The sequence below is a fragment of the Aquila chrysaetos genome, chromosome 9, assembly GCF_900496995.4.
Source record: "Aquila chrysaetos chrysaetos chromosome 9, bAquChr1.4, whole genome shotgun sequence".
Taxonomy (NCBI): domain Eukaryota; kingdom Metazoa; phylum Chordata; class Aves; order Accipitriformes; family Accipitridae; genus Aquila; species Aquila chrysaetos.
The window spans coordinates 24483441-24509390 of record NC_044012.1 but is presented as its reverse complement, the minus strand read 5'-3'; the positions used below and the strand labels follow the sequence as shown (position 1 = coordinate 24509390).

The 25950-nt window shown below is 38.6% G+C and overlaps 1 protein-coding gene across 2 annotated transcripts; it reads right to left on the bottom strand.

The window, feature by feature from the left end:
• Nucleotides 1-105: 105 nt before the first annotated feature.
• Nucleotides 106-25423, bottom strand: LOC115345543 (methanethiol oxidase-like). 2 transcript variants are annotated; one of them, XM_030024526.2, is made up of 13 exons: nt 25400-25423; nt 20666-20756; nt 10421-10474; nt 9210-9322; nt 7881-8066; nt 6203-6323; nt 4948-5130; nt 4674-4852; nt 3551-3629; nt 2934-3055; nt 2670-2762; nt 1545-1663; nt 106-891 (listed from the first exon to the last, which is right to left on the bottom strand). In XM_030024526.2, exons 1-13 carry the CDS (start codon nt 25406-25408, stop codon nt 729-731), a joined length of 1512 nt encoding a protein of 503 aa, XP_029880386.1. In that variant the 5' UTR covers nt 25409-25423; the 3' UTR covers nt 106-728. The 2 variants fall into 2 exon arrangements, with proteins under 2 accessions (XP_029880386.1, XP_029880387.1); XM_030024527.2 differs by lacking the exons at nt 20666-20756; nt 25400-25423 and adding an exon at nt 15763-16055.
• Nucleotides 25424-25950: the final 527 nt, after the last annotated feature.

The following is a 25950-nucleotide window of genomic DNA, read 5'->3' as shown; positions in this document are numbered from 1 at the left end:
TTTTTAGACAAATGACATTGTTAACTTTCTGAAATGATCTTACATTTTGTTCTTTGAAATAGAAAATGCTGAAATGCTAAAAAGAAAAAAATGCGAAGCTCCACCTGACTTGAAGAACAATTTTATTGTTGATTTTTATAACATCAATGCACAAATGTTAAATTATAACCCAGCTCCAGAAACATGTGGCTTCAGATTAGATATGCATGATTTTTATGCTATGTCTGCTGTAAAGCACTGATTACTTTAAGCAAATTAAGCTTTGCAGGGACAGGACACTTGCTCTGGGGCAAACCCATGGAATGTATCCTTCTTAGGGAGTTATTTAGGAGCAGCTTTTCCACCAACAAACAGTGGCAAGGCAAACTGGCAAACAGTGGCAAGGCAAAGTAGCATCAAACAAGGCAAAGAGTCCTTAAAAGATGGGTGACCTCGGCCTTGAAACCGACAGTCAACAGTGATTACAGAGGACCTTATGAAACAGGAAGGAGTAGAGAAAATGAGATGTATATCATGTTTCAGAGACATTCACTTGGCTGCCTCAGAATGAGAGGAAAGTGGAACTTCTGTGGCTCACCCTAATGGAAGTCTAAATTCAGACAGTGGACAAAGTTACAGCTGACACGATTCACCTATATAAAAAGGGGGTAGAGAGGAGAGAGAGGGAGAAAGTGAAAAAACAACAGAAAGAAAAACAAAAAAACCCCAAAACCAACTCCAGACAACAGTTACATCCAGATATCAGAGGTACTGTCACCACCAGGGTAACGAATCTCATGAGCTAGGACAGGCCCTTCAGGTTCCTTCCCAAAATCCACTAGGAAGTTTTTATTCACTTTCAATCCACCTCTTTCAGTATCCACATCAATCTGCAGCATAACAGAACCTTCCCTGAAAAAGGGACAAGAAAACAGAAATTGGGAAAAGGATTTGTATTTGTTGCTCTTCTGTTCCATATTTGGGCAGGATTTGTCTTCATTTAATATAAAATGAAAAGATTCCCAGATTCCAAATGGGTCTTAGCAGGTCTCAAAAGTGAGTTACACTGTCTCAGTGAAACCTGCAACCTCAAATTAGCAATGAATGAGTGAAAATTAATAGCTGTTGTTTCTTTTAAAGGAATAGACAAGCTGCACTATGCCCTCCTGTGGCCATCTGGAACATCATCTTCTCCTTTCTTTAAATCCAAAAAATAGAGTCTCATGCTGATACACTCAAAGGCAGTTTGGAAGTACTACAGATTCCAGGAGGCTAGGTCACATTCACTGGTTTCTTGCCATTCTCACCTACTTCCAAATAGACCATGATTTCAACAAATAGTGTGTGCAGGCCCCAACTTTTGTGTGCCTGTTGAGCAGGGATGGATTCTGGCTAGTGGGTAAAACATCTAGGTTGGTAGGCTGTGTATAAAAAGTTACTGGATTCAGTCTCCCTGTGTGGGAACTTTGTGCTGTATACCAGCTGGTATATGCATGTCACCATTTAAGAAAGAAATCTTGAACATGGGCTTGTACAGTCATCCTCATTTACCAAAGTTTTCTTACTTGACAAGATCAGGGTAGAACTGCTTGTCCCATCCACTGTAGAGAGAGCTGGTGACATACAATCTCTTCCCATCCAAACTAAGCTGAATCATCTGAGGTCCACCTGGCACCCTCTTCCCCTAAAATTATAATAGAGAACAAGGTGCTCAAGACGAGCTGCCACAGAGGTTGAACAAAGGAAATGCAACAGCAAGGAGAAACAAAACAGCACAGCAGTTCTGCTACTCAGAGGACCATCCAGCACTCTGAAATCCTTGACACAGGAGCACCAAATTCCCTACTTTGGAGACAGAACAGTTTTTATTGGGAGTCTTATTCCTTACTAACTGGGAGCCTCGAAGCCATTTCAGATGAGTTCCACTTAATTCACAGAACTAGTAATGTAAGAAAGTAAGGGCTGAAGGGTTCAGGTTGTTGTACTTGGATAGAAGTATCAAAAATCAAGCAAGAGGTGGGTGGCATAACACAGTTGCAAATAAGAACGTGTCTATACTGCAGCTAGGTCACAATCTGCACTATGAAGAAAAGGAGTATGTGGAACTTCTTGAAACTGCCTTTCGTGGCCAACAGATCTTAGTCATAACCATATTCAGTTCTTGCACATCTTGAGACTTTCCATAGGTAGCTGCCTTGACAGTAATAATATTAATGCACATTGATAATGACCAGAGACAATTAATACTCTTTCATTTTTCTATCACGATGCCAGGTGCCATCAAACTCTTCACACACATGCACCCCCCCAAACACACACTGCAGAATGAGCTGGTTTAGTGCTTCAACTATCAGCTGTTGAAAGATTATCAGAAGCCGTGATGGCAGTGTGATGAATGCACATTGCATTAGCTTTACAATAGCTAGCTAACAACAGCCGGGAAGATGTAATTACACAGGCTTCAGTACAGTTGAACAGCTTGTCCAAATCCACCAGGGACCCAGAACACTTACCAGGATTTACTAGCTCCAGTCCATGCTGAAACGTGATACCTGCCCAGGCTGTCAGCCAAGATAAAAACTAGCTCAGATGTGGCTTTATATGTTGTACATTTGACTGAGGTATAGGGATATTTTAAAATGGATTACAATCAGCAGAGCACTGACAACATGCATGTTAGGAAAACTTACTTTGATCACAAATGGGTCTGGCTGACACTGCAATTCCTTGTCTTCCACTACAGTTATAGGCCCCCCTTTTGTGATGCTGCCTCCCAGAAACAACTGTAACCAAGGAAATGTGTGAGAATAGGTGTCGGCTATCAAAGGAACATGAAAGCAATATAGTGACAATTCTGAAGCAAAAGTAAATTGTCGATTTCTCCTTTTAAAAAAGAAGGGAATAAGCAGACTGTACTGCCCTTGTACGTGACAGCTTTTCTGATGCTGGCTTACCTGTCCCACCAGCTTGGGTTTGTGGGTGTTGGAGATATCGTACTGGCGGATGTCTCCATGCAGCCAGTTGCTGAAATACAGGAACCTGTCATCCAGCGAGATGAGGATATCAGTAATAAGGCCTTCAAGAAAATATTCAGTAGAAAAGTCAGGAAATGGACAGGACCAGCAACAAAGAAGACCACAAGCCTATTATCTTTCAAAATTCTAGTCATAGTAGCCTCAGAAAAATATGTTAAGATATGGGTTGAACAAACACAATCATCCCTGGAAACCCAGTGCCTACTCAAAGGAGGTGCAGGCTCTACCAGCATTCCCAGGACCATTCCTGAATACTGTGAGCTCATGCTGAAAGACCCAAACTCAAGTATTTTTCTAGAGAAACTGACCTCAAGCATTGAGCAGTGTGGGAGCAGAGGTCTGCCAATCTCCTACTTGGTGGCTCATAAGCAATTTGGTTACATCAGAAGTGTTACACAAAGAACCCAAACAGAAATTTAGTAATTTACATGGGAAGTGTTTGCCACTTAAGGATAAGATTCTGCAAAAAGCTACACTGTACCAGTGAACTGAAGAGGACAACACCCCTTTTCTTTTCCAAACATGGTCACACTAACCAGGCATGTCAGGGAGAAGCCATCCTTGTACCTTCTTGCTGGGTACTTGAATCACCTTCTCTGCTGCCCAGTCTCCTTTCTGCAGAAGGCACAGGAGAGAACACCGCATTATTATTGCCTTGACGTTAGCCAAGAGGGCTCAGCTATGCACGACAGAGGGAGGAGAAGCAAATAGTGCTATTTATTTAACAGGTCCTGTACAGAGGTGATATGCACACTGCAAATAAGTGTTACCAAGGAGTGAGGATGGTAACTATACTGCCAGAGAGAATGTTAATGATTATACTATGCAACAACCTCTAAAACAGATTGCTGTAACAGTAGCAGAACTAAAGACTTCTAATCTCCTACAGCTTGGTGTCCTATCTGTCTCCAGCTCGTCCTCTAAAATGGCAATAGCTCTACTCCCCTGTCCATGACCCCACCACTTTCCCTCCCTCCCTCCTCTACCCTCAGGTCTTTCCCTATGCTTCCAGGCTGAGCAGTAGGCAGCCCACATTGACACTGGTGACAAGTTTCACATGTTCCGATTAGCTGTCCAATTGATATGTGTTTGTTGACCAGCTTGCAGGCCAGAAAGCAAGCCATTGAGCTAATGCTGCATCCCTCTCTTCAGTGCAAGTGTTCATTAGATTGTCTCTTGTTCAAGTGATCACTAATGTTCCTATCATTGGCAAGACCTTCCCCTCTTTGAGACTTTCACAATTCATTAACTGTGATTAAATTGATCAACAAGTTACTGTGGAGGCAGGAGCGTTGGAAGTGGGGCTGAAAGACCAGCAACATGACCTCTTAAGCTTTGCTTCCTTTCAGGATCAGGCTGCCGAAGATTTGCATGCTGGACATTAGCAATATGGCTGGAGAGATACTCAAAATGCCTACCAACTGCAATTGCTTAAAGATGAGGGACTACATGGTAGCTTCAGAAAGCCACGGCATCGGCTTGTATGCACGCTGTGATTAGGTTTGCTCTCTGACACAATGTTAGAGCTTAGCTAGAATTAGACTGGAATTAGGAGACTTTTTATTTTTAATCCAAATTCTACTACTTCATAAGTGATTGGTGGATTTCTGAAACAACTAGGTTTGAGTTTCTGTGTTTGCCACAGCTTTCATTACTTACCTCTGTCTTGTAGAACCGATGAACTGCACCACTCAGAGCACATCCAACAAACCCTTCTGCAGCATCCGGATTGTGGAGGAATCGAATTTCCAAGGGTATGGACCCCTTCCCTAAGTCAATTGCCTGAATGTAGGTGTGAGTGCTCCAGTCCCACACATTAATGCGGCAGCCATAATGCCCTAATGGATCAGGTCAGACAAAAATAAGCACAGAAGATATTATTTTAACAAAGAATCACTTCTACTTTTGAGAATTTAAACAAATTCTCCCTCACCTCTCTCTACATCATCTGGGTTAAACCCATCTGCCAAGGCTTTTGGGGCTCCCCATTCAGTGCTCATCAGGACATTGTGTCGTGGCTGATACCAGAAGTCATAACCCAGGGGGGGTACCTTTTCCCCATTCTCCCAATTTCCTTTCACTTCAAAGGTCTCTCCATCCAGCAAAATAAAGCCACCTGATATAAAAACCAAAGAAAATTGTTTGAAGACGTTCACGCAGATCCACAGCTTTAAATAAGATAAATAATATATTAATATTTAAATGCCTATTTTGTAAACACTCTGTAAAATGCAACCCTATGCTTAAGGAAAGTTTTGTGATTCTGTTGGTTTTGCTTTTGTGGACTAAAGCAAATGAAAGCTGGATTTTAAAAGAACTTTATCACACTGTAATGAATTTTTTAAGCTTCAGTTTGCTCTATTTTTACTCAAGTCATTCCAATAAATCTGTTAGCCCTCCTAGAGTACATTTCAATTAAGGGATATCTTAGAGAAGATCCTGGAGGAGTCACCTCCATTTTTCTTTGCTTGCCACCAGTATCCTTGAATTATGTACGTTATATGCATCTATTCAAGCACATGTTTGCCCACAATCCAGAAGAGAAAAACCCTGTGAAAAGGAGCAGGGTTCACCACTTACTATCTGAAGTATATTTCTTCTAATAGCTAGTATTTCTCTTTAGATGTCAGGTGTTTTACATCTGAATAGGTAACAAAATTACACAAGAATCCTTCAAAAGTTTTAAATAGGAAATGCAATCTAGACTAGCTTGAAAGGCTTAATTTTCATTAGACAATGAGACAAAGAGGATTTAGGTTTGCAACAGAATCTTTCATGCCCAAGTCACAAACACTGAGCTGGTACAGATTATGTTCAAAAGCAAGTCTTCCTTGCTCGATGCTGAAGGGACCCAAGTGAAATGTTAATAGGTTTGTTGCTCATATTATAACCACTACAGTTGGTCTTCTTTAGTCATATATGTGAAAGACTGAGACAGGGAAGCTGAACTCATCAACAGTCCCACAGATGTTCTTCCACATCAAGTCTGAATTGTTATGGCAGAGCAATGACCATACAGTTCACCTGAAGTATTTATTCTATAGTTAAATAAACAACTGCTGGAATGGTTATGTGCACAAAAGAACTGTAAGCTCTTAAAAATTCTTCTAGCTTTGCAGCCTGTACTTTGGAAGCATGATACTTCTATACCACAAATACTTTTCTAGAGTAACGAAGGGGATTAATACCTTTTCCATTGCCAGAAGGGTCTCCCAAACAGCTGATTAAGATGTCACCACTGCCCAGACAGTGAGAGGTGTGAGGATTAGCCACGTTACCCTTCCAGAACAACTCCACTGGCTCAACAATCTAAAATGAGTACACACATAGTCATAGTCACCTTCACTGAGATCACAACAGAATACCAGTTCCACCCCTAAGAGTTCAAGTCTCAAAGAGTAAGGAAGGAATGAGAATGGTGTATGTGTGAGGGGGATTGTTTCTTTTGCTATTTTGGTTTTTGAATACCTGCCACCTCCTTCTTTCTACTCTGCCCAGTAATACAGTACCACCCATGACATTTATTTGTTCTTCTCAAAAATATAAACAGCAAGAGTTGAATGGTTAGAATCAGTTTAATTTCTGCAACAAATTTGTTCTAATTAGTATCAACAGCAGAAACACCACTTGTGCAATATTCAGGCATCAGCTCTCACCGGAGAACTAGCAGTTCAGAGGGGAAAAAAAAACCTTTGAGGCTTGCCAGAGACTCAGTTTGAAACAAAATTCACTGTACAAGAAGAGACCTTCGGGGGTTTTATTCCACTGCATTAACAGTTAAAGGCTGGCAAGGTTCTACAGAATTCAAAACTGAAAGACTATGAATGAGAGTATTTGCAGGCAGATGGGGTGGGACAAAAGACCACTTAAAAGTTTCCTTACATTCCACATTATGACCTGTCTTCAAAATATGTTTTTGATAACTAAATTTGTCTCTGCTAAACCTGGAACTCTGTACTGAAGTTTCACACATTGCTGTAGGATTCATCTGACCGAGTATAGATGCTGACAGTGTATGTATTTCCATCTAAGCTAATCCTGTATGCTTACTTTATAGTCAGTGAAAAGAAACAAACACTCTTAAGACACAATTCCTTTACCCTAAAACAGTTTTCTAAATGAGGATAGACAAATCTGACTCCAGCAATGCCTTTTTTTTTTTCACTGACCATAAAGAGAATCTAAACAGTTAGACATGGAAAAGTGTAAGTCTATATCCAAACCTCTAGCAATGCCAATATCTGTATCTCTGCCAAATGAATTCTATTGCAGTGGAAGTTTTATTTTGGGAAAATTTCAATTGTTTCCATGAACAAGAGATTTTTAAAAATGTTCATTTCCCCATACTAAAACATTTTCTTAATTTTTTCTTTTAAAAAATCTACATATCACATGTTTAGGAACCAAAGACTACAAATCGAGGAGGTGTCCTTTACAGGAGAGATCTGGTCTTGCTCAGTGAAAATCCAATCAAATTTGAACTCATCTCTGAAAAACATACAATCTACATAATGATCAGCTGAATGTGTCATGTTGGAGTTTGCCTTGTGATCTTGTAATAATACAGTGTGCAACCACTTCGACTGAAATTCATATCGCAGAGGCAGGTTGAATTCTGGAACTTCCTAATTTTTCAGTGTTTGACACCACATTTACTCATATTTCTTCAGTGCAAGATTTTTTGTGTGTAGTTTATCAATAAATTGTAGGAGTTTCAAAACTCCCACAAGTTCCTAATGTTTGGCAAAAGTTTCCATAACAGTTCTGGCTTTCCTATTCTAATCTGAAGTTGGAATCCATAAAAATCACTGTCTCTTTGTCAAAATATAAGCAATAAAAATCCACCTTAAAGTCATCTAAATATACCTTATGGATTCTAGGAGCTCGCAAGTCTGTTCCTACATCCACCACATAAATTCGAGAAGAGATCAGACTGGGTAGAATCAGACGATTTCTTCTCTTTGTGGCATCCCCAAAGCAGCTGCTACAGGCATTCCACCCTGAATGATGGAGCTCATCCTTAAGATTCGGCATGGGCAGGCGATGGATCACCTACAAAGTCAGAGACAGACTTAAGATTCAGTCTGGTATAGTTTTTCCCCTAGGCAAAGAAATGGGTCTTTATGTCAAAGTATAAATTAATAAAGAGCAGAAGGAAACTGCTATTTGTTATTCAGGAAGCAGATTCAGCCTGAGATATGCAGAGCTGAAGCTGTAGAGTGGGAGAAGAAAGTTGGACATCACGATTGCATAGCATTTGTTAAATGTTGTATGCTATTAAATTAATCCAAATCTTTAAAATATTCTATCTAATTAAGGAGACATGCAACAATGATATGGAAAAAAAGACAGACAAAAACATCACTCGTCCATGTGCTACAAGTCCCTGCTTTTACAAGATTTACCTGATTACAACTGGGGCTGACTCTCACAAACTGACATGTTAATTTGCACTCTTGCTTCTTGCTTCTGATTTTTACTTTTCTACTGTATAACTAAGAAAAGTTGAAAGATTACAGCTAAGTTTTGTCAAAGTTTTAGACTTGTTTCCTCCACTCTTCCTTAATAAAACCCTAACCAGTAGCTATAAAAAAAAAAGAACAAATTATGAAAATCTTTGTTGTCAAACCAGATTCGCTGCTCCTTAAACACACGGAGACCAGAGTCCAAAGTATCTTTGATAATTCGAGTCGTACAAGCACTGCATGTTCAAATGCGGTTTAGTGTACACTATTTGCAGTAATAACCTGAGCTTAAGGACAGTCTTATCAATATTTTGGATCTGGTATATTGGTAGCTACCTACCCACAGCTTTCCATTTATGAAGTAAATGGATTAGATTTATAATGCCTAATATGTAGAATTTCCCAGGGTATCAGACATCCTACATTATAAACTCTGTCTACTACTGACACACCCTGAGGAAATATCACCTTCTAGGGCTTAATACTCATGCTCAGTATAAATCAAGAATAATGTTACAAAAAGAACTATCAAAATACTAAGCACGAAAATTTTCTGAAAGTATCTTGAGACTAACAAGATAAATCTTACCTTTGAGTAACCTAGTAAGAAAAACAGCAGAGGATTTGACTGGCTCTCAACACAAATATCTACTTGAAAATTATTATGTGAACCCAGATATTCACCACCCTAGAAAATGGAGCACCAGAGCCATTCTACACACAGGAGTACCTGACAATAGTGTGGAGATTTGGGGTCAACATCCACAGTGGCCAGGTAGTCAGGTTTCTCTATCCCAGTGTTTCTGTAGATACAAGGCAGATACACAATCTCCTCCCGGGGACCTTTCAAGGCAGAATTCTTGTTTAATGCATCACAAGAAACCATTTTTACAAAAAGCTGTGGTTAACTTTAAGAGAATCTTCTCTGGATTTAATCTCTCCATCTGTAAATTGTGATTCTTCCTAGCAAATGGAATCGCAGTATTTCCATTTTATGGACAAACACTACACAGTAGTATATAGTTTGAGCAGCCAGAAATCGCCAGGAGAAAGTGCTTATTCAGCTGTGGGGCCTTTGCACTCCCTTCCCCTCCTAATGTAAGAGGCCCTGGGGATGCAATTATTTTCCTGAAAAAGGACAGTGCTGGAGACCACCTTCCCACCTGCAAGGCCATGTCAAGCCTCTCCTTTCCCCAGTTACACAAGTGATGACTCCCTGCTGCCAGGGCCCAGATTTCAGTCTACCTATGCCAAAAGCCTACTTATTACAATCTATAAAATTGAGGCTTTTAAAATATATCAAAGGACTCAAGGTGAAGTTCTGACACTATTAAAAGCTACAGCAAAATGCCTCAAGGGCTTTAGTGAGGTTCAGGATTTAGCCAGACACTGCTGGGAAGAACAGAACATAACTTTTGTACAGCTACAAGTGGATGAGAAGCTTGCCATTAAACCATGTCACACAGAATACCCTACAGTCCTTTCTCCTGTTTTCCCCTTCTTCTGTCCTAGACAGTCACTTGTTTTTAGAGAGAGTCTGAGGGCAGTCTATAAACATCTCCATCCAAAACCACTGAGGAAACTTTTTTTTTTTTTTTAGGTTAAACACTTGCTCACAATATTCTTAAAGCAAAGCTCTATTTTGCAGCACAGAAAACCAGAACTGTTTGTTGAGTGTTAGCATCCTATAGCCATGCACACATCTAAACCCAGACCCACTTTGTTTTAGTGCTATGATTTAGTGAACTCATGGTAACAGAGCTTGCATGCTTTGCCCAGAGTTGGGTGCAAAATGAAATAAAATCCCTTCCAATATTTAAAGTCTCCTTGGCCTTGCTAATTAATGAGCCACTCTGGAAGGCATCCACCTAGTCCTCAACTAATCTGAAAACAATTCCTTTACTGATGGTCTGGATTTAGAAAAGATGTTGCAGTACTTGCCTTTCATGGCATCCAGAGGAGTTGCATATCCTGGACCACACGCTCCGCATTTTGCTGATTGGAGAAAAAAAAAAAGAAGTTCTTTTAATCTCCAAATTATTTTTAAGCATATTTCTAAGAGGAAATTGGCTTTGCATTCAGAGATTGGCAAATCTTAGAACCAATTTTTACATTGGCAAACACCTGTAAGTCTCACTGACTCCAGTTACTGCTGAAGTTACTTGAGTTTCTGAAAATATACACAATATGACACTCCATGCTCAAAAATAATGGGAAATTTGGGCCTTCATTTCAAGGAGTTCAGCCTCACAATTTTAAAGCACATTCATATATGACAAGGGTCTGGGATTTAAGAAAATTGTGTTAAATGTTTTACAGAGAGCTGCTGAATCACTGCCAGATGAGTAAGTAGACAGATTGTCCAATTTGAACAACCCATTTTATTATTACTGGAAAGCCTCCAGTCTTTCTCTGCATATAAATGCTGAAGAAGTGGTTCTTTTTAAGGATTTACAGCCTGGGTAAGAGGTGATACTGCAGGTGACCAAAAATGACAAGAGGAAAGGGAATTATGAACCATTCCACCACCTCTCTGTTAAAAACTCAGCTCCCCACCTCTGCCCTCACGCCACTGTTACAGCCGCCAGAAACCCTCCTTGAACTGGCATTCCTTGTTCACCACTTCCAGCACAGCAACTACATCACGAATCAGACAACCAAGTGGGGAAACCGTAGTTTTAGGAAGATAGAAAGGGAATCTAAATGTCCTCTGGAGAAGGGAATGCCACAAAAGCAGAAGGACCGCGTGTGGTTCAAGGCTGGGCTCTGCGTTAGGAGGAACATGTCATTTTACAGTGGCAGAAGACTGAGAAGCAATGCTCTTCTGCACCGAGAGTCAAAACCAACCCATGCATCTGGGTGTCTCTATGCTCAAACCCTCAAAATTTCAGCAGGGACGGCAACCACAGCAGTTGTTATCTACAGCTTCTCTATCTGGAAAGTAATGTGTTCACTTCCAAAAAGATAGGATTCCTGCATTAGGATCTTCCAGAATTAAGAGCTTGACCCTCAGCAAGCATAAAGCACTGCTCACTACTAACATGTAACACTTATAACCATTTCTGCTTACTTCTTGGAAGTGTCTTACCTCCCTTTGTATCGGTTTGGATCCTAATCAACACCTAAGTAAAAATGATACTAAACCAGCCTTGTACACAGTGAGTTCTACTCTAACACAGTCAACAGAACATATATGCTCAGGATCATAAATTGTTGGCTAGAATTTAGAAAATATTACCCTGAAATGTTGCTGTAAGGGGCAGTTACATGTTGCAAGTTTATAGGCTTAACTGACACACATCAATCTCTACTTTTCTAGAGTCACAGAGCTGCAGGCCTGCTGAACACAATGCAGGAAGCTTCTGCTCCATTCCTAAATGGAACTAGTGTATAATCAGCTGTTTAAAACACAAAAATATAGAAGTGCTGTGCAGCAGGATGCCAGCATATTTCTTCAATGTGACATGAAGTGAAATACATGTTGACAGAAGTAAAAACATAATATAGTTGCCTCCTGCCGTACCTCAAGTGTCTATAATAAAAATAAGCAAACCAGCTATTTGCCATTCTCTGATATTTAAAAAGATAAATTTATAGCACCAGTTTATTTCAGAATGCCACAGATCTAAGATTTCAAATCCAAAGGTAGTTACAGCTCCAGTGCCCATTTAATTATGGAGCCTTTCTCTGAAGGCAAAATGCTTCAAGCAATTCACTTGCTGCATTTGGAGGCTCCTAACTTCATAAACAGGATCTTCTCAAAAAGAGTAATTTAGTACTTTAGGTTTAATTTCACATTCTTTGTGAAATATTTTTATCTTGAAACACAAAATATAAAGTTTGCTTTGTTCCATTTATGTCTAAGCCATAATTTAAACTTTATTCCAATTTTCTCAATCACCTAAATTAGCAGGAACTCAGTATGCATTAGACCACAGCTTAATTAGCATTGCAAATGCAGTTTTCTGCAGATTACTTTGAGAAAAAGATTATTTGTGCCAAATTGTTTTCCAGAGAAAACATACAGCAAGATGATGAACGTTTTCTCTTCCTTCTTCTCATACACATTTTTTCCCCCTTCCCTCTGATCTTGTTCAAACACTCTTTTATTCTGAACCATTGTATCTAACTGCCTGAAGGTATCCGTGGATGATGCAAGCCTTTCTGTGTTATACGATGCCAAGCTCATTTGTGAATACAAAATAAGGTTTTTGTCATGAATCTGTGATTTGTACCATCTTGTAGCTACATGTTAACAATAACATTTACATTGCTATGTTAATAATCCATGGTTAAACATGTTACTATTACTTGTTACGTTCAAGATCCCCCATTAATCTGGCAGCTGAGTGAGTGTTTTGAGTACCAGGAAGCAGGACACTCCATCACACACATGTGGTTTGCAAACTCCAGCGAGGACAAAAGCACTGAGATTTTTTTTCTGCAGTGTATGTTACACCCTCACAGGCAAATTCTCTTATGGGTAGCTTCCCATCCACAAAGTCCACCTTCCTTGTCTTTCTAAATCAAAGAACATTGATCTACCGCCAATGGCTCACGGGAAGAACATATGCATTTAGCTTTAACTGCTTCATTGTACATTTTTTATTTTTTCACAAATGAAGTTAGAATAAGCCCAATTCCTCCTTACTCCTATGCAGTTATTTGTATATACACACCAAGAGCTGATAAAAATATCACTGTTCCTTTCGTTACCGCTGTCTACAGCAATTCTTTCTTGTGGAGAGCAAAGGGAATTGAAGAATCCAGTCTAGTTTCCTTTTGCTCTGTATTTTTTCATGTCTTTCCATCTGTTCTGTTCCTCTTTTTGGAGAACAGGAGGGACAGTAAACCAAAGACAACTGTCCAATCCTTGGTGAGCCACCAACAATGATCCACAGGCCACTCTGGAAAACTCCATGCAAACCAACAACAAGGTTTGGGGATATTTTGCCATGCTTACAACAGCTAAAAATACGTAAGCCATCATTTCCCACATAAAGCATAATGAGGGACTCCCTGCAGCTTTCCATCCACTCAGTAAGTTTTAGACAGAAAGGAGGCAGTTCTCAATGTCATAAATGTTAAGAGCTTCTCTGATGGTGCAAAGACACCACACTCTTTCGGGTGGTACTGAAGAATAAAACGTTTCATTTCCCTCATTTTTGGGGGCACCAAGTTGTACCACAGTGCCAGGTAAAAATCACATACTGTGCAAGGTCAAAGAATGACAACAGGATCTGTCAGTCTAGCAGTCACAGCATAGAAAAACAGTCCAGACATCTCTGGGTTCATTGGACCCTGGTACTGGGTGAGCCAAGTCACCGTGTTGCTTTGCAACCCTGAAGACAAGCACTTCCTTTCTCAGGCAGGTGATAAAGATGCCTCTCCACCTTTTCAAGGGCTGTAAAGTCCTCAGAAATGCTGAGCTCCTCAGGGCAAAGAAATATTGGGAAATACAGATCATCCCAAAGGACAACAAATACCACAAAACATTATAAAAGCAAGACTTAGGAGATTGTTTTATGAAAAACTTCTGAAAGTAGCTTTTTGGGGGGGAAAAAAAAAAAAAAAAAAAAGGCTAATCCATTTATACTTACCTAATCAGTGAGTTAAAAATTTTGAAGTGATATGCAAAGCCTCTGAGGAAGCTGCAGCACGAGCAAACTATACTCAGATTAACCTGGGAGTCACTAGTAGTCTGTGTAATGAGGTTTATAGATTTCCAACAACAGGTAATAGCATTGTAGAAAACTATCCCACCTGATAAAGCATAGTTTCATAGTATTCAGTAACTATTAACACAAAGAGGCATTCTTTGATAGTTTGTGTTTAACAGCATGAAATAAAGGACAGGAGCAGGAAAGACTTTGTCTTTTTATTTGCACTATTTTATGGCAGCAGAGTTCTTCAGCCCACTTAAGACAAACCATGAAGGTGCCTAAGACTCTTTAGTCTATCGAGGGACTTTAGGAGAAACGTGGCAACAAATTAGCCACCTCTGTTGAGAACTTAAAGTTAGGTGGAATAAGTCTGGGCCAAACTGGGCTTCTTGCAGAGCCTGAGTAAACAGAAAGTTCTCTGAAGTTAAGGTGTGTGCATGGGTTAAACACTGACATATTAAAAAAATGAAGGTAGGCAAACCTGGTTCATGGTATGATTGTGCTAAACTGCTGAAATAAACACACAAATGGGAAAAAAAAAATTAGTGTATCAGCTATACTATATACATGACAAGACATAGGCCTTAGAGAACAACAGAGACAAAAACAGCACATTCTTTCTGGAATACAAGTCTTTTTCCAAGTAACAAATTATGCAAGCAGACTTTAATGATCTGTTAAATTTTTGAAGAGCAGTCCAAGACTTGATCTTCTACACTGCCAAGAGCATACTTTTCCAAACCTTGTGACCGATCAATCACCATCATGGTACTTTAAGCTTTAAGGTGCAGTATTTAACTTACTCTTTACACACTGCCTAGAGACTTCTTAAAGACTGCCGTAACCATTTAGACAAAACTGTCATTATCCCAGGTTACAAAATGAAACTTATAGTTTGTTAGAAAGCAAAGCAAAACAAGTATCATTTACTTTGTACTATTAGTACTTGCAAAAGCACAAAAAGATACATATTCACCCTAGGCAGATAAACCAGGCATGACACTTCTGCTGAGTCAGAATCCTTGTTTTTGTCTGTGTAATTAGGGCTTTTTTTACTAAGGTCTACAATCTTACCCTGTTTTGTGAAATCACAATGTAACAGTGTCCCCCTTGCAAATTCTACAAGAATACATTCACACACACAAAAGCTTTCATCTGTTTTAGTCCCCTCCCTCTATTTCCTGTCCATGTGTCCAAAAATGAAAGTCCGTAAAAATTATATGCTCTGTTCACAAAAACGTAAGCAAAAAGTTAAATTCTGGTCCTCAGTTTCCTGGCAATCTTCCTAAGCGTCATTCATGTTCACAATCAACCAGAGCAGCAAGTCCAAATGCTTATTTCAGTTTCTACATGCCAGGGTACTAAAAGAGACATTTAATGATAGCATAAAAGACATTTACTGGTAGCATTAAAGCTACTTATTTAAAACCACAGGGTTTTCAATAGCTTGAAGAAGTAAACCTTTTAATAGCCTGAGGAAATGGTGAACTTCAGCCCCGCGCCTCTCCTTAACAGTCCACCACGCTAACGAACCCACTGGCCCTGCTTACAAGTTTCACAGTGCAGAACTGTACCCAAAAGCAGCAGAACCCGGCTGGATCCACAATCTGGATCTCTTACCCATGTCAGATCAGACGTTCAGGGCTGCTGGGTGCACGCAAGAGGAATTACAGCTGCCTGGACTGGATTTTTGTGAAGCAAAAGTTAGTCCGAGAGGGTCATATATACAAGAGTGAAGGGGCGGGCAGAACTAGGGACAGAAACTGCCAAGGGGAGGATCCAGCGCAGCTGGGAGTGCAGGAGGACCGGGACAGAAATTTAGCTTCTACTTCCCAGGAAAGAGTAGAGGAAGCTTTCAAAGCTCTACTTGAGCCCCCGACCTCTGCTGCACCCAGCTCTGACGCTGCTGCACTTTCCACCTGCTCCTGTTTATATTCCAGATATGTTTATCTGGGTATTTTGTACCCAAGTAACCGCTCTCATGCAGAGAGAGCCTGCATGCTTTCTAACAGCAAAGGGGGAAACAGTTGTGCTTTAAAACTCTTGATTTTGGGCAATGTTTCAAGTTCTCCAGGAGTCAATGCATGCCAGACCGGATCACGGCTCTCAACTGTGTCTGGTTTGGCAGGCAGCAATGTTTTTAACATTTCATGGCCCTTCAGTCCCTTAAACAAGGCAGCTACAAAAAGACAACTTGCCTGCTGAAAACTTCACAGAATTACTTCTTAAAGAAGATTCTTTCAAGAGTGACAGCTGCCCCAGAGTATTGGAAAATCTGGATTTCACTCTTTATTCCATCTGGGATTCTGCTAGACTGTCCCTAATAAGAATTAGTCTATTATTTCCCACTGATTTTTTTAAAGGACAATACTTTTTCCCAGGCAACATTACCTCTGTCACTTCCAAAACCTTCTCAAGAGAGGATACTGCATTTTACAACCCTGTCCCACTTCTTCTCTGCCTTTTACATAAGCCACCAGTATCAGCAGAAACACTAAACAGTGCTGAAACACTAGAACTATTTAAGCAATTCCCTCCATTAAGCCAAGAGAATGTCAGAGAGCTGATAAATGACCTATAACTAACAATTTATTTAATTTATTTAGTGAACTGAGCCTTTTTTTCCTGATCACGAATTAGACAAATGCAGTCTGTTAACTTGTTTACTGCTTCAGACTGCTAGCTAAATATTTTGTGCAAACAAATTATTGCTCAAAAATCATTTTCTCTAGATTTTGTTTTCAATACTCCACAGCTGCAGTTAGGTATTTGAACTGTGCGATGGACCATCCAAATCATGTCTCTCTCATTTCATTTGATGGGCTTACTTCTGCTAACTGATTCAGAAAGAAGATAATTTGGGGGGGGGGGGGGGCGGGAAGGTATTTTTATTATTTTTGCCCACAAATCCTTAGTGTCCATTGGACTGTTCATCTTTCATTAAGAGTTCCTTGCGTATCTATCACTCTTTCCAGTCTCTTCCTCCTCAGATATAGCCTTGTCTGTCCAACAGTTCCTTCCCTCCTTAACTTTTCATTTTAAAACACTACTTTACTACACATAAGCTTGATTCAGTGTTTTTTTTAAGCTGCTATTAAAAAATGTGAGTAATTTATTTCATGAACTTGAGAGACTATGTTCTCAGGAGATACCATGAAACACTAACTGAAGATCCACCTCAAGGAATCAGACCTGTCTTTTCAGACCAGTGTGCTCCTGAAGAACCCCACTGATATCAAAGGGACTCCAAGGATGAACAGGAGTTCACAAACATCACTTCAATTACAAGATCTATGACCTTAATTTTAGGCAGAGTGGGTGGGAATTCAGTCATTCTCAACAATGACCTATTTCTGCTTCCATCAAAATCACCAGGAGTTCTAGCTCTCGAAGTCAGCAGGAGGACAGTCAGGCCAGTCCACACATCCACTGAAGTCCTGTGCAAGGAGTAATACAGCCAGAGAGCAGGGCAAACACATAATACAATCAACACAAAAATGTGCAAACTGATCAGGCAGTAGTTTACTTCTGTATAAATTATCTGATCCAGCAGGGAACATATTATTGCTCAGGATGATAACCACATTATACTAAATCATTAGTGCTCTTGGCTCACATCTCATGCCACTGTGGAGGCAGAGGGATCTGCTGCACACCTCGGGATGGGTCTATCACAAACACAAAACCAGCGAAAGGCCAAGATGAGTTTGTACACACCCGGAGGCTTTGGAACAGCCTTGGAGGCAGCCTGAAGCTGGCAAGTTGCAGAAGAGACACTAGAGATTAAAAGAAGTGCGTGCCAAGGGGGGCAATCAGGAACAGCCTGGTGAAAACGTTACAAACAGCTCACGAGATAAAACTCATTGAGTGAAATAGGACTGTGTTAAAAACAAACCCACACTAGCAGCCACAAATACTTTCCTCTAGTCCTTCACTGCCTAACTTACACTGCACCACCTTTCTCCAGTTTCTATACAGCTCTTACTACTGTGACACCCTGTGTTGCAGCTCAGATTCCTGCAACGCTTTCAGCAAGTGCAGGCCTGATTTGTGTATCCTGCATCTAGAAATTAATCTCACTGAAGTGTCATAATTGAGATTTGCAAACATACTTTATCAAAGTAGAATATTTTTATCGACACATCGGCATGCCTTGTCTTGAAAGATGGTTATAATATATCATCATATTTATAGCAGCACAAAAAGAATGTGTAGATAGGGCCAAAGACACTTGTTTCTGGCCCGGACCTTCTCATGGCATCCAAACTCCAAGTTATGCTTGAGGTAAATTCTGATTTGGTTCAAAACAATCTGACTAGATGGTTTAGCTAGTCCGTTGCTTCACATACCAAGGATTGCCCAAAAGCCTCACTCCTTATTCTGCATGCCATTCATTAAGTGCTGCATGGGACAGAAAACTCAGTTTTCTTCTCAAAGCAAGTCTGGAAACACAGGACTACACAATACCTGTCCCATCCTGACTTTTCATTACATTTTCATTATGTTTCATGAGCAATATGGAATGAGTCCCGATATTAAGGCCAGGATTTCAAATGCTCTTTTATTATTTGTGAGATTTTGTATAGTTCATTCTCAGCTGATAAAGCATGGTGCATGTCCTCATATTTTGATGTACTGTTTTTCAGATGTTTAATTCAGATTCTTCCAAGGTGGATATAATGTGAAAATTCTTTATTTTCAATCTTTAGATTCTACACAGGATCTACCAACAATTACGCCAATTCTTTCAATTACAAGTAGAATGGAAAAATAAACTGTAAGCTCTCTAGTTTAATGGATGTCCTGTATATTACATATGCATAACATGTGGAATATTGGGTCCCTCATCTTTTATTGGGAGTCCTTGTACAAAAGCACTATAAAAAGAATGAGTTATAATTATTCATCATTATAAACTGGATTAGGCATATATATCAGAAAGTTCATCTAAAATGATGTGAAATAGCTACAGTCTGAGTTAGAAATTATTTCTTTTCTTCACTGCCCTGGACAAGTTTCAAACTGGCCATCTGTCAACCTTTCTGTCTACCTTACTACTGATGACTTTTTGAACTCAGTAACTTGTTTACAGAATTAAGCAACCAGAAGTTATGTGTTTTGTTTGTATAATTTGTCCTGCAATCACATAAAGTGCAAAATGTCTTCAGGACTAGGATCAGAACCTTTACATTGCACTAATATTTTCCTTCTAGTCATATAACTAATACAAACAACATCTCAACTCTCTCTCTAAAACAAGAATATGAGAAAAAAAATCTAAATGTCATTGTCAAAGAGTACAGCAACTAAGAATTCCCTCTTGTGTGTTTGTCTTGGTAGACAGTTTAATACCAGGGGTTTATCCTTTTAATGTTTATGAAAACATTGTGTCAATTTAAATGAATCTTTACAAAACAGGCAAAATCTTGCAAACCTCAGGCAAAAACATCACAGAGAATGTTGCTTGAGTAAAGACTATTGCATTTAGATGAGCAATGTTATTTCTTTCTTCTCTTGATTGTGCAGCGAGTATTAAAGCAAAGGAAAAAAAGAAAAGAAATCCAAACAAACACAACACAAAAATAAAACCCCAAAACAAAAAGCCTAGCAAAACAGAGCAATCCACTGGAGACAAATTCATTCACCTCTAAAGAGGATGGGAACCCCCCCCCCGTCCCCCATGACAAGCAAGAGTCAGATCATCCAATGGACAGCTGCAAAAACCTTCACACACCACAGAGATGAGGGCAGAATAAGACCTGCTAAAGAATTATGATCAGGAAACAATATTAGGAGGCCATTGTTTTTGCAAAGTCAAGCATTCGTTAATAAAAGCTACAGTTAAGAGTGTCAATATAAATTAAATTCAATCCCCTTTTATGCTGATATAAATTAAATTCAGTTGCCTTTTAAATGTGCATTGTAAATCCTACATTGTGAAATAACTCACCATTATTTTTTCATAAGATACACACTTAATTAAATTCATTGAGTAGTTAATACATTTTTAACCATTAATATTTAGTGCATAATCCCGAGCTTATCAAAAAAACCCCAACACATTCCAACCAAGCACAAAATGCAATTTTTTTAATTGCTGTATAGGAACCTTGCCATACGAGTATTCTATAAACACTATTAAATTTATCTGCGCAATACCCACTATGTTAGGTGGCATCATTTAGCTTATTTGACAAGTGCTGACTTGACAAAGAGGAGAATTATAACTCCATTGACCAAAACCAATTAGTAAATTTCAATGCCCACTTTAAAAAAAGCACAAGCATATAGCTTATTTATACCAACATAAGCAGCTCACTTGTCCCTTCCGCAAATTTGGCTGCAGACGTTTTATGCTGAGTACCCAAAAATAAGAACTAGCCAATTACTGGCCCAATTTGTAGTTTAAGCAACTCATCCACAACAACTTTGGAGTCAATGGAGACACTAGAATTTATTTTTTGAGAATTTGTAGAGGATAAATTAGGTTGCAGAAGACAAAAAAGAGTCAATCACAGCCTACCTTCAAAAGAAGAAACTGGGAAATATACACCATTCATCTTCACTTTGCTCCCTGGAAAATTGTTCCACACCTTGTTGGAATCTGAAAATAACTTAGAGACAACTAGCCTGTAATTATCAAGAACAAATCACAGCACATCAGTTTATTTCTATGATAAAACTTTGATCAAAAGGGGAGAAGTAGAAAAGAACATATGTATTTCTTAGTTATAGTGAGAAGTTTGATGTTGTGCCTCACACTTTCCTCCTAACTAAGCATATAGCTTATATAAAACAACTCTAAGTTTGGTGTAAAGATACCTACAAAACTGTAAAATCAAAAAATAGCTATGTAATGATTCACTGACAAATTGGAAGGATGTGTAGCTCTGTAGAAGTCTACTATGGATCCATATTAACAAATTATTTCACTACCGCATCACATGTGAAACAGAGAATAGGCACATTAAATAGCAAAGTAGGACTATCAAGTATTATGGATTATAGGATTATGAAAGGGAAGGGATTATAAAAAATGGAAAAATTTGGAAGTGGAGAGGTGTTTTTCCTGAAATAACACCAACGTTATCAGAATTAGCCTGGAAGCTAGAAATGTCTAATGCATTTTAAATAAAGTTTTCAGAATTCCTTTCTCAGTTTATTTATCTGGATATTTGTTCCCAACCTTATGTGGATTCAGAGGCAGGCTGAAAAGCATTAGTGTGAATTTATTTTAAAACAGCATGGAAGCAGGTCTCGATGCATTAATTGATGCAAGTTGGCAAAGTGATCATCTGCAACACAAATGTTGACAGCCTTCTTCAAACTTCATTGATATTTGCAAACCACATTATTGTTCTTTAATTGTTATATAAAATAGTACTCTACATGACAATTCCACTGGCAGAGTTAAATATCTGCGCATGTAATAATAAATTATGTTTTTGACAACTTTTTGACAAATTTTATCACAAGTCTTACAATAGAGATTTCTGTTAAATCCCACAGTCACACTATCTGAAGGAATCACAGTTTTTCTTTTTAAGAGGCAATATGCTAAGCCTCATGTTTATGGAGAGCACACAGCTTGAAGTACAAACAAATGAAGTACAAACAAGTACAAAATGCCACACATTTATTATTTTTAATAATTTCATAATGTTTAAAGAAATTGCATAATCTTGGAGAGCCCAATCTTTTACTTCAAGGTTGATAATAATGAAATGACAACAACCAGATGTTTAGAGAAACTGCAAAGGGAAATCTCAGCTGGGACTTGACAAGACAAACAAACCCAATGATTAAAAAGACAGACATTTTTATAGCCACAACAGCTTCCTGCAGAGAAATATCTTGATCCTGGGCCAAATCCCAGAGTCCTGTAGGCGAGAGGCCTCTAACTCTATTTTTATTAAGACCTCCCTTGAGTAGGTTTCTTCTGCAGTGGTAGGTTATTTGCCTAAGTAATTAGCTCATATTTTGCAGATAATACTGTCATTCTTTCAGGACAAGTACTAGTAGCTCTTAGGGAAAAATTGCCCTGTCTTAGCAGCTTTTTAAGGAAAGGAACCCCACTCCTTATCTGTACCTTGTTGCGCAGTTAGGAGAGAGACCTGTATTAGCTGATGGGCTGGACCGTAACATGCTTTAGTAGCCCTTCAAATGTTTGATGCCCTTAAAAAAGAAATGTTTAGGTTTGGTCTACCTCAGTATTTACCCCTGTTGCACAAATATGCATTCAAAGAAGAGCTTGTAATTGTGATACATGTTCTTGGCCAAACGGGCCCAAAACTTCAGTGTGAACTCTAAGGATATCCTTTGTTCACAGGGCCGTTTCTTTTCAGAGTATCTTTATAAATGTAACTCCAAGTGCATAGCTCCAAGAGTTAATCAAGTCCCCTAGTTAATCAATGAGATATTGTAATAGCTCATTTAAGTAAGAAAGTTTAAAAAAAAAAAAAAGGAAAAAAAAGACGACTTAAAAGATTCCTCAGTGACCAAACAAAAAGAAAATGCATTCCTTACTTCTCTGCAACACATTGAAACAGCTTGACAGATTTTCACCCTAAAAATAGAAATGTAAGAGTTTTTAACGATTTTTAGCAATCTTTTCAAAGACACGAGTGGTGACTGAGGCTTACGCATTTGATAGCTATGTGGTTTAAAACAGCTTAAGTAACTCCTGGTCACCCATTTCTATCCTTCACTATCCACTAGGTTGTACAGAAACAACAGAAACATGGACATGGGAAGAAATTTGCTACACATTTAGTTATCACAGAGAAATTTTGGAGAGAAGGGAGAAATTTATAGCTATAAACTAATGGAAATTCATGCTCTATGTTACACCCTGTAAATGTAAATGAGTTAAAATGTATTTGAGAATTAAATTGAGCATGGAACCAATTAATAAGCATCCTCAGGCATCACAGTGACCCATTTGTGCAAAGTATTAAGGAAAAACATTTAATGGAGAATTCCCCAAATCCAGCCTTTTGAGGTAAAACAACACATTTGATTTCTGCTTCATGAGGAGGTTGGGTAAAGCATTTTAGGAAGAGCTAGAGACATTTATTTCAATGTTTGTTTGAAAAAAATGAAAAACAAAGTTAAAAACTTTATATGTAAGTTAAAATATAGAACATGTGGATGTTTTAAACATTCAGATCTAAAGAATACTAGTTAACTTTGAATTTATAACAAACAATATAAACTGAACCTAAGTGTTAATTCAGTGGGATAAATTAAATGGAGAGAAAGTTCTGTAATCAACACAAAACAGGGAAATGTCCTGTATGTAAAGCAACAAATTCATATAATAAAGAAACTGAAAAAAATCAGGGAAAATGTCACTTGACTGTAGTAATCTTGGGGTATTTTGGGCAGCCAGCACGCCTTCCTGTGTAAGCATCTGTCTCCCTTGACGTACCTTACTCAGCCAAGCTGCCACAAGAAAAAAAGAGGTTACATACGTAATTTTGTTTTCAAATTGTTAGTGGCATTCTCAAAGCTTATTTCCTTCAAACATATTCTAGTGGAAATTTCTGCTTCTTCAAAACCTTTATTTGTTCTTCTGGCCAGCCCCATGCTATTTTTTTAATATACTTAAGAACTAGAAAAAGTCTACTACATCTTGTTCCACTTTCAGAGCTGAAGTACATCCTTCCACGGAGTTGCTGTTACTCTGAAACCGCATGTTGAAACTTTTTCACTTTTTCCTGCAGGTGGTTCCAATCTTAGACCCCTGGCAAAAAAACTTACATGGCAACTGTCCAAAACACTGGCTACCTGCAGAAGCAAAATCCAATATTCCAACTTACTATCTTCAGAACGTGCAATTTATCAACTGAGTGTTCCTACATCAAACTTTTTACTAAAACCTACATTACTTTAGGAAAATGCTTGAGCTTTCGTTTGGTTGAGAGGCACAGCTGGAACTGTTTGACTGTCATGCTTAAGATTAGTTCGTGCACGCTGATCTCAACATGGTTTGTTTTTCTGGGGTGAATGAGCCCTGAGGAAAATAGCATTTTGATGTCTTTGCAGGTATTTGCCTTCTTTCTACTTCAAGACTTGTTAGTTTCCTGCTTCTTTCAGCCACAGATCATCAGTGTAGACACCTGTAGTTCAACAGATCTGGTAGACTGCCCCCAATGCACACAGAGTTGGTACGTGATGAAACCCAAAAGTCCACCTGTGTGTCATGTTTTAAAACATATGTATTTCACAATTATTTTTATCCCTAAAGAAATAGGAATTTTCTTTTTGGAGCAAGAATATCAGAATTCTGTCTTGATACCCTCATGAATTTATGCATTTCAATAGCAAATAAAAATTTCTCATTCTACTGCACTCCCCAAATAGAGGGCTTTCCTTCTGTTCCAGCTGGACATGGCAAAAATGAAAAATAAGTTGCCAATGGTGATGTGATTTAAAACAGCTGCATTCTCCCTGTCATTAATTTCATTTGAATTTGGTATCTGCAGAACATACACTGGATAAAGACAAAACCACCCTGGTGAATTTTTATGGCTTGCTTTTTTTTTTTTTTTTTTTTTTTAACCTTGCTTTTTACCTTACGTGTAAGAAACATTGCATTTACAAGGAAGGAAGAAATCAAGTTTGGGATTAGCAGATGATAATTTTTTCAGTGGTAAACACAATCATTAGTCATCAGTCAGTAATATAAAACTTCATTGGTAAATTCTTGCTGCTATCGACATCTGAATTCCATTTACAAACTTAATTTTTCCCGTCGCTAGCAATGCCAGTGTGGCTGGCTGTTTTCCCCTTCATTTAAGGAAAAAATCACTTTTTATTCATAGCTTCTGCTTCCAGATTATCTTTTTCTGAAAAGGTAAGTGAAAATTGCTATTATTATATTAAATAATTAAATAATACTTCATCTAAGGCAGAGGCTGCAAAGCACAATCAGGAATACAAATGCATAACTAGCGATAATGATGTTTGTTATTATTATCAGTGGCATAACCACAGAAGAGAATGCAGCCCTTTGTATTGCGTACGTATATGATTTATAGGTGACAGATAGACAGTTAAATGAAAACACTTCCATCCAGCATGAGGTGAAGTAGCCTGGTGCCTTCTGTAAACCAGGAAGAATGACTGGTAACTCATGAAGACCATCAGAAGAAAATTAATGGGCTTGTTTAATGACCCGCAGAATAATAAATCACATTCTAGCAACACAGGGGTATCACAGCAAGGGGGTCCATTTGGGAAGCACACGACTTACCAAATTCATAAGAGCGTTTTAAGAATAAATAAAATAACATTTCCAAGTATGCTGAAGATAGAAATGTTAACAGGGTTATAAAAAGTATACTCATATTTTGTTAAATACCTTAACTATTAATAAAAAACATGCATTATCTGTTTTAAGCATACTATCTTTAGTATTCAGTCTGTACTGTACACTGTTAAAAGCTGTATGTTCTATCATTCCTAAATTATTCACAATAATAAGCTCATTATTAAAGATATAAACCATTTGAATTTATGCTAGGGAGAAATGTAGTGACTGATGACACGTTGGCTTGACAGCACAGGAAACTTAGATGGCACCGATCCAGCAATGTACTTAAGCAAATGCACAATTTTAAGCATTTATATAGTTGTGCTGATTGTATTTGGATCATTTAAATACATAAAGTTAGATATAGGCTTAAGTATCCACTTAAGCAAAGCCCTCACACCTCGGTGGACAGCTCCCTACGTCAGTCTGTACTGCTGTGTCCACCCACCTCTGTCCTGACTTCCAGGAAACCTCCACAGAAGCAGTGGAGA